The sequence below is a fragment of the Podarcis cretensis genome (genome assembly GCF_951804945.1).
Source record: "Podarcis cretensis genome assembly, chromosome: 1".
In the NCBI taxonomy this organism is placed as follows: domain Eukaryota; kingdom Metazoa; phylum Chordata; class Lepidosauria; order Squamata; family Lacertidae; genus Podarcis; species Podarcis cretensis.
The window spans coordinates 71,035,036-71,044,815 of NC_137170.1; the positions used below are offsets into that span (position 1 = coordinate 71,035,036).

Consider the following 9,780-nt stretch of genomic DNA (forward strand, 5'->3'; position numbering starts at 1 on the left):
TAGTAGATTTACTTTTGGAGATGGAGTTTTAAAAAGTAGTAATGTGAATCAGATTCAGAATCCAGCAGTGCAAGTCCTCATTAACCAGACCACATTTATAGCCAAGCTCCTTGGGTGACATCATATGCATAAGGGTGTGTTTTAGAAAAGCAGCCCTGTTTAGGGAAGCTTTTAATGTTTAATAGGTTATTGTATTTTAATGTTCTGTTGGAAGCTGCCCAGAGTGGCTGGGAAGGCCCAGCCAGATGGGAGGGTATAAATAAATTATTATTGTTATTGTTATTGTTATTGTTATTGTTATTTTCTTTCAATTCATGGGGAGGAATTTCAGCTTGCCAGACAGAGTTATTCCCCCCTCTCCTCTCTCCACACAATGTTCTGGGGGTGCTTCCCAACCACCCCAGAACCAATTTGGGGGAACACATGAGGAGAGGGGGGAAACCCATTGCACAAGCAGAAGTCCTTGTGCAGACCTTCCACTGATAGGACTCCTTAGCTGAATCCTGTCCATTACATTTTATTTCTAGGTGTTTCGTTCATTCCAAGTGACTTATAAAGTACAATAATACCAAGTTCCACAATGCCATGGAGCACTGCAAGATGTGTTATTTCCTTAATAAGCTTCTTGCCAAATGTCATCAACTTTCTACTAGCAGAACTTCCTCCTTCCTTGTGTCTCACTGAGTCTAATAATTATTCGCTTTGAGTGAACTGCATGATTCTTGTTAGCAAGTCAGGTTTCAACCTTAAAATTAGAGAAACATTAATAAGGCGTAATAGCGCTGGGATGAAAAACCGACAGGGTACCCATGAAGACTATACAGTAATAAGCAATCTATAATTCCATCCAGAAGAGAGATGCTGTGATTTTACTATGTTGATGTCTGAAAATGCAAAAACAGTAACTGAACAAAACTTATAACAGTATTCTAGAAGGACAATTAAATAAATATACTAAGCCCCATCAACCCTACATGATGTGACTTCATCATAAAGCAGTGCAAGAGCTGGTGTGATGCAGACAATCTTAACTGAGAAGCATCTTAATTCTCCAACTCCTTGCTTAAACGGCAGGGTTTTTTTCCTCAAGGACTGTCAACATGAAAAGCAGGAGAAAATTTACACTATAGCTTCACACAGACATTGGATATACCAGGACCCCATTGTACTAACTAGAGGCTATTCAGAGTTGCTCTGAATGTTACAAGTATGAGGAAAGAACAGAAAACACAAACACTTTCTGTTCCCTACACTTCTCCATAATGCCCAAAATACAACACATCATGTCTCCCCTTGCACTAAGGTGAGCATGCACCTGATGCAGGGACAGCTTGCATCTCTCAATGCCTACCATTGAATTAGATTTGAATTTGACGATAAGTGAGATTGAGGGAAACATAAAATTTTTGGAGATTAGATTAAATTAACTGAACAAGATTTAAGAATATAAATAAGATGATAAATTGCTGGAAAAAATTTACAATGATGTAAGTGGGAGTGGGAGACGTGAGGGAGTCCAAAGAAGTTCTGAAAAATGTGTTATGATACATGTTATATTGTTTATTATTTTTTGCATTTTGTATTTTAAAAAAAAATCTCAATAAATATTTATATAAAAAAAAAAAGATATAAACATTCTGTTTGGGACATTACAGAGAAGTACAAGGAACAAGAAGAGCAAGGTGTTTGCACTTCTCTTGGTTAGTCTATCTACACCACAATGTCCAAAGCCACTTCCAAATTCCAAGGCAACAATTTCAGCATATGCAAACTGAGTACATGAGTTTTTGCCCGGGTTGAGGATCTGTAACTCCAGACATTACGCAAAATGTTCCAAATGTTTTTTCAATGCAAAATGTTTCAAATGTTGGCACTATTCTGCCCAAGAACAGTTGCACAGAACAGGACCAAACACCACACAAGTAAATCAAAATACCACACACAGGAAGAGTTGGTGGGGTTCTGTTTTCCCTTACAAATGCAGATAAGAGTTCAGAAATAATCATGTTTGCTCTCACAGCTCCGCAGCATACCAAGTCCCCTCAGTTTCATTGTACAGCTAGAAAGACTGCTCTGAGCTATTGACAGGGTTCAGTTTGGCCATCAGCAGCACAGACTACAGCTGGCCCAGTAATCAGCACAATGACCTACTGTCTGAAGCATCCCACAGGTGTAGAGCCCTATTCAAAACATTTTTCAGAGCTGGCTTAACCAGAGGAATTTAGGGCCAAAAGTGTCTGATGGAGTGTGCCCAAATTCATAGATCAAAGTTCCACAAACTGTGTGAGAGTTCTGTGGAGAACACTCCTCGGAGTATGTGGCAAGAAAAAGAACAGGCCCTCTTCACTACTTCTCCTGTTTGTACTTGAATAAGAGAGCAGTATAGAATCTCTGCTTCCCCAACATTGGCAGGCTCCACACAGAGCTGGAACAAAGCCAATTCTTTTATTTGGGTGCCTGAATGTTGTGGGCCACTGGGATAGAAAGAAAAGTGTTGGCCACAACAAGCAACTAAAGTGGGATGGAGCGGTATTTGAGACATTCTTATGGTGCAAAAGATAAAATCAAATTTGTTAGCTATGAAGCACAAAAATGGAAGAACTGTGATAGCAAAACAGTACATATTAATCAGCTCCATTACAATTGTGCCTGGCAGCCCCAATCATGGCCTGGGATAGCCTGGACTACGTGCTGTACATCTACAAAGCACAGAAAGATGTACAAAAATAATCACCAATTATTGTCCATTAATATTTCAAGAGACGTCAGAGAGACAACAGGATTCTAGGGTGCAAATTTATGCTTCAGACCAAGAGCTGTTCACGTTGGATCTTTAGCCTGACATAACTACTCATCTAATAATTTTTTAATGGAAAAGGTTCCCTTCCCAAGTAACTTTCCTCAGATAGTTTGCCTTTGCTTCAGAGCAGCCTGCTACCCAACTTCAGTGTTTAGAACAGCAGGCTACAGGGGAGAAAGAACCATTGTTCAGTGGCAGAACACATGCTCTGTATGCAGAAGGCCCTGGGTTCAACCCCTGCCATCTCTAGTTAGAAGAATCAGGTAAAAGGTGGTGGAGAAGTCATCTGTCTGATATTCTGGAGAGCTGCTGCTGGTCAGAGTAAGTAATACTTGGCTAGACGAGTAAACAGCCAGACCTGGTAAAACTGTTTCTTCCTAAACTGTTCCAGAAACCCGAGTCCAGTCCTACCACTGGAAATAAATGAATTATGAAGCAGACAACAACAAGTAGTATTAGAGGATATTCTAGAGGAAGACCTTTTGGTATCTGAAGCAGAAAAGACAAACAGACTTTTACAAGGTGGTAAATATAGGCACAAAAATAGAAAGCTGTATTACGCAGTGCCAAACCACTAGCCCATTCAGCTCAGTTTTGTCTACAGCGAGTGGCAGCAGTGGTTCTCCATGATTTCAGACTGGAAGTCTTCTCACAGTCCTAGCTGAAGATAAGCAGGATTGAATCTGGGACCTTCTGCATGCAACGCAGATGCTCTGTCTCACAGCTACAGCCCTTCGCAAGTTGATAATTAGCTACACTGCTTAAATTTTATGCCCTTTAGCAGTATGCCAAATTCTGCCACCTAAAGCAAGCCTTCTCACCCCACCTAACCACCCAAGGGATTAACTGAAACAATCAAACCATACATCTGGTACTGAAGTGATTTGGACCATAATCCAATAATACTTTTTAGATGTGCCTAATAAATTTATCTGCAGCCACTTCTAAAGCAATTACTCTAGTTCCACTACATTAAATGGGTTATTGGTACTGCCTAGGTTCGAACAGATCGTACTCATGACTGCAGCATGGTGAACGATCTGTGAGATGACGCATGGCAAAGCTAGTCACACAACACTGCACAGTTCCACCGAACCTACTATGACAGACAGTCAACACACCAGTAGGGTTGTGTCAAATGGCCCTGACTGGCATGGCTCACAGAAAATGTAACGCATCAGGTGTAAATGTTATACTAGTCAAGTTAACCCATCCTCTTGAATTGGCTGAGATACAGGGCAGCCAAACAAAAGAGCAACTCTGACTTAATGACATCTTTATTAAGACACTTGACAAAAAAATAAGCAACCATTTACTTCCCTTTCAAGATTTGTCATAAAAGATATTGCTTGATCAACACTATCTAGTAGCTTTAAAACTGACTGGTCTGAGTAATAAAATTATTTTATCGACGATGAGCCTTTTATTAAGTGGGCCAAACAGGTTTTGAGTCTCACCACATCTGCTTGCTTTCAAGACACCAACTCAGCCCTCCTGGAGTTCCTTCTTTGATGGGCATGAAAACTCTCATCTTGGGCACCCAAGCAGTTTAAACAAATCATCTCGTTAAAGCAAAACCTTTGCTAACCTGTTCTGCGAGGAGCTCAAATGACAACCGCAGCAAAGTATTGCAGGGCTGGCACCCTCCCTGTGGCTGAGAGGCTGTTACTTTACATTCCCTGGGAGAGCCTTGCAGAGGGCCACTACCTCAGTCAGTGGTAGAGCTTCCTACTTGCAGAAGGCCCTCCTGCCCTGTTCAAGCCCCAGCATCTCCACCTGAAGAGCCCGTCAGCCTGATGGGCCTGACTCAGTATAAGGCAGCTTCCTGTGCTCCTAAATAGGAAAGTGCTTCTCCTTCCTTGCTTCTGAAACGGAGAAACTGAACCCAGCGCAGCTCTGAACAATGAGGGTTGCCAAGTCCAGGTCCTGAGGAGGAAAACCCTGTTACCTATATTAATTCCACCAGGGGAGCTTTTACCCATGTTAATAATGCTGCAATGGGTGGTCGTCTCACCAGATTTGGAGGAGGTGAGCACTTTGCTCCCTTAGACCAAGAAAGGGGACCGCCTGTTTTGCAAGACAGGCCGGGGGATTTGGGGAGGGGACCCCTGCTCTTTGCCCTCCCTTTCTATTCAGCTTCCAGAAGCGCTCTCCGAGGTGTCGCGTCTGGAGAGCCCCGCTCAACCACCCAGTTTTTGCCACGCCAGCCAGCCAGCCAGTCGTTCCTTCCTCTCTTTCTCTCTCTCCCCGCTGCCCCGCCACCTCCCCCCGGGCCAGCCGCCTAGAGCGCTCCGTAAAAAGGGAAGTGCCTCGCCGCCAGGAAGGCAGAAAGCGTCGGCCACCGACAGCCCAGGAGGCAGGAGGCGCAGCCCTGGCTGGAGCCCTCCCGGCGCCCTGGAGGCAGGAGGGCCTGGCTGCCTCCCTCCTGACTTGCCTTGAGCTGCGACTTGGAGACTTTGCCGCTCCTGTCCAAGTCGAGGGCGGTGAAAGCGTGCCAGATGGGCTTGAGCAGCTCGTCCTTCGGGCTCCCCATGGCCCGCCAGCTGCAGCGACTCGGCGGCGCTCGCTCCCGCCTCCTCGCGCCTCTCTCTCCCGGCTGCCGAGACACGGGTGGCCGCCTCGACCTGCCCACCCGTAACCGCGCCCAGCGGCCAACCCCGACGCCGCCTTGCCAGGGCCGGGCGAGGGAGGGCGGCGCGCGAGGGAGCGCACGGCCTGCAGGCTGCGTCCGCTTCGCGAGAGGGCGCCTCTGCCGCCGCGCTCAGGAGCCGTCGGGGCGGGGAGGGCGCTGCTTTTCCTAATCGCTGCCGGACCTTCCAGAGCCTGGCGTCTAAAAGTGGACGCCGGCCTTGTCTCTGATCGTGGGCGGGGCCGAATATCCAAGCCGGAGAGGTCAGGTCCTCCTCGGGGTTGCAAGAGGCAGAAGTGCCCTCCCCCCGCGCGCGGAATCATAATTACCGGTACTCGGCGGCGAGGCTCAGAGTTTGTTGTTGTTGTTTAGTCGTTTAGTCGTGTCCCCATGGACCAGAGCACGCCAGGCACTCCTTTCTTTGTCCATGGAGTTTTCTTGGCAGGGATACTGGAGTGGCTTGCCGGTTCCTGCTCCAGGTGGATCACGTTTGGTCAAAACTCTCCACCATGACCTGTCCATCTGGGTGGCCCTGCACGGCAGAGCTAATGGCTTCTCTGAGTTATTCAAGCCCCTTCGCCACGGCAAGGCGGTAATCCATGAAGGGGAGTCTCAGAGTTACTTGCAGGTAAATGGGCTTAGAACTGCAGCCTTCGAACAACAAAATGACTTGCACTCCTTGGCAGGTTTTGAATAAACATCCACAAATTTATTAGTAGACTATATGACAGACAAGGCAATGATATGTACAATTTTTAACATGTAGAGAATGATATGTACAAAGAAATCAGAGAGGTGAGCTGAGGGAAGTCCTTAGGAGGTAGAGAAGGGGGGAATAAAAAAAGGGGGGAAATGTAATTGGTTATTTCGATTAATAAACTGTTTTGTTAAAACTGTTTAATAAAAATATATTTAAAAAAAGGAACTGCAGCCTTCGCTGAGCTGAGGGTTTCCGGGGATGATCTCAAAAGCTTTGCCTCCACTAATATTATCAACATTTCTCTTTTCTGAAAAACTAGCAAGGATGTGGAAAGTGGAAACAATCTGATGCTGGAAGAGATGCAGTATTCTGACCTCTCTTCCTTCTGTCAGCTTGACTGTACAGGGTGGATTTTTATTACAAAATACTTTATCTTTCTTTTGTTGTGTGTATGACTGCTTTTTTATAGGTAAAAGTACCCCTGACTGTCAGGTCCAGTCGGGGACGACTTTGGGGTTGCACGCTCATCTCACTCTATAGGCTGAGGGAGCCGGTGTTTGTCCGCAGACAGCTTCTGGGTCATGTGGCCAGCATGACTAAGCCACTTCTGGTGAATCTATTGTCATATTCACCTATTGTGCTTTAGATGTGAGAATAAGATCCCACTTGTTAAATTGTGGGTTGACATAGCAGACGACCCAGCGATTTCTCCAAGTAGCTCTTTATTTTGTAAGCTGGAATAGAACTGACTGCAAACAGCTCAGCAGGCCTGCTTTTATAGGCAGCCGGCTGTCAACATTGTAGCAACAACAGCCCAGCGTTTCCCGCCTAAAATAACTGACGTGGACCTGAGTGAAAACTATCTACAGACCTGAGTGTGAAAACTATATACAGTATCCCCCTGCTGGCCCAGGGTGAAACTTCACTACATAACACCCCTCCCCACCGAGATAAGGCGTTAGTTACAATCGTAATGGTTTCCTTATATACAGCACTACGTGTAATGGTTCAATTAGGCACAAAAGCATATCGGTTACATTTCCCATACTTAGACCAACAGTGATACATGTCCAACAACATAGTCCTTTAAATAAGTTGGGCGCTTGGAACTCTGCCAGACCGCCGGGGACTGGTAGCCAAGTCCAGAGGGCCACACAGTTCCTGCTGAGGCTGTGGTGCGACCCTAGGTGGCGTTGGAACCAACTCCCCTGGATCCGCTGCTGTGGGTGGAGCCTCCGCAAGTGGAGTGGTCTGAGTCTGTGGTAAGTCTGGCAGACCCTCTGAAGCGGCTTGGTTCGGCTCCACGCTGGCAGTTTGCGAGGGAGGTGTAGGTGGGGCCTCGTCATCTGTACGTGTCTCTTCTTGAGCCGCAAGCGCAGTTGGGGGCACCACGGTAGTGTCCAAGTCCCCAACCCTGCACCTAAGCTGGTCTATGTGCCGTCGCCACAAGCGTCCGTCTTCAAGTGCCACCTGGTACGAGCGAGGTCCAGTGACTCCCACTACTGTGGCTGGCACCCAAGGAATGTCCCCCACATAGTTCCGGGCAAAGACCTGGTTTCCTGGGACAAATGACCGTGGCGCGTTGGCACAGCCTGGGGGTTCAGCCACGGCAAAGTCCGGGTGTAGCCGGTCGAGCGGTGACCTGAGGCGGCGGCCAATAAGCAGTTCAGCAGGACTCCGCCCTGTGGCCGCATGAGGGGTGATGTGTTGCACGAACAAGTATTCGGTGACCCGCTCATGCCAGTCTCCCCGGTCCAGGCACGCCAGTGCCTCTTTTGCCGAGCGCACCATTCTTTCCGCTTGCCCGTTGCTGGATGGGTGAAAGGGTGCCATTAGGGCATGGCGGATGCCCAGTCCCAAAAGATACCGCTCAAACGTGCCTGACGTGAACTGCGGTCCGTTGTCAGAGACAAGGACATCAGGACACCCATGCGTTGCAAACAGGCCTCGCAGCACCCGGATGATGGCTTCGGTAGTGGTGGAGGGCATCAGGGCGACCTCCAGCCATTTGGAATAGGCGTCCACCACTACCATAAAGGTCCGGCCGTGAAAGGGACCAGCCAGATCGATGTGCACCCTCGACCAGGGTGTCTTTGGCGTCTCTCAGGTGTGTCCCTTAGCTGCCGGTGGTGCAGGCCTCGACTCTTGGCACGCTTGACAGGCGGACACCCAGGCAGTGATGGCATCGTCCATATTAGGCCACCAGACGTAACACCGAGCCAACGCCTTCATTTTGACAATTCCCGGGTGGCCAATGTGCAGAGCCTCCAGGACGCGCTGACGGAGTCCCTGGGGAATCACGATGCGGTCTCCCCACAGCAGACAGCCGCGATGAGCTGAGAGTTCATGTTGTCTGGTTGCGAAGGGCTGGAACTCCGATGCAAAAGGCCCTTGTGGCCACCCCCTCCACACCCAGTTGAGCACCCGGCTGATGGTGTGATCCTGGGCAGACGCGGAGGCCACAGTGGCAGCCGATACAGGCGCTGCCAGAAGATCCTCAATCAGAAGGAGCGATGAAGCTGGAGCCGGGTCTTCCACAAATGCTGGAAGAGGGCAACGGCTGAGGGCGTCGGCATGGCCCATCGATTTCCCGGGGCGATGGATGAGCCAGTAGTGGTAGGCAGCCAGGAAAACAGTCCATCGCAGCATGCGTGGCGAGAGGACCGGTGGAGTTGGACGATCACCGGCGAGGAGGCCCAGGAGTGGCTTGTGGTCAGTGATGAGGTCAAAAGTCCTGCCATAGAGGTATTCATGGAAGCTCTTCACTCCAGCCACAAGTGCCAGTGCCTCCTTGTCGAGCTGGCTGTAATTCCGTTCCGTCGGAGATAGCGTCCTGGAAAAGTAGGCGAGCGGTGCTTCTCTTCCGTCTGGAAAACGGTGACTAAGGACAACACCGATGCCAAAAGGTGAGGCGTCGCAGGCAAGGACCAGCGGCCTGGATTCACTGTACTGTACCAGCACACTGTCTGATGAAAGGAGAGCCTTGACTGCGTTGAAGGCCGCCGTCTCCCGATGACCCCAGGCCCAAGGCGTCTTTGTGCTAAGGAGTCGGTGAAGAGGCTCAGCCACTGTGGCTTTGTGGGGCAGGAACATGTTATAAAAGTTCAGCAGCCCCAGGAACGCCTGCAACTCCGTCTTGTTCTTTGGGGTGGGGGCCTGCTGGATAGCGCGGATCTTGGATGTGGTCGGGTGAAGGCCGGAGGCATCGATAAGATAGCCCAGGAACTCTACCTGTGGAACGGCGATCTGGCACTTTTCCCTCTTTACCTTGAGCCCAGCCTCTTGGAACCTGGTCAGCACGGCACGGAGGCGCTCGAACAGCTGCTGGTGTGAGTCTGCAGACACCAAGACGTCATCAAAATATGGTACCACGCCCGGAAGCCCTTGCAGGAGACGCTCCATAAGGCTTTGGAAGATGCCAGGAGCCACACTCACCCCGAACTGCAACTGGCGGCAATGGAATGCCCCCCGGTGGGTGACGATCGTCTGGGCTTCAGCAGTGGCATCATCGACGGGCAGTTGTTGATAGGCTTGGGCAAGGTCCAGCTTAGCGAAGACCTTACCCTCACCCAGGGAATGCAGCAAGTGTTGGACAACAGGAACCAGATAAGCGTGCTGCTGAAGTGCCTTGTTGATCGTGCACTTGTAGTC

The 9,780-nt window shown here is 49.1% G+C and overlaps 1 protein-coding gene across 2 annotated transcripts in view; it reads right to left on the reverse strand.

The window, feature by feature from the left end:
- SWAP70 (switching B cell complex subunit SWAP70) overlaps nucleotides 1-5,413 on the reverse strand; it is a 36,515-nt gene extending 31,102 nt beyond the window's left edge. For both annotated transcript variants that reach the window (XM_079986799.1, XM_079986798.1), the window contains exon 1: nucleotides 5,235-5,413. In XM_079986799.1, the coding sequence (XP_079842925.1) occupies nucleotides 5,235-5,333 (99 nt within the window). In that variant the 5' untranslated portion in view covers nucleotides 5,334-5,413. The remainder of the gene's footprint in view (nucleotides 1-5,234) is intronic.
- Nucleotides 5,414-9,780: the final 4,367 nt, after the last annotated feature.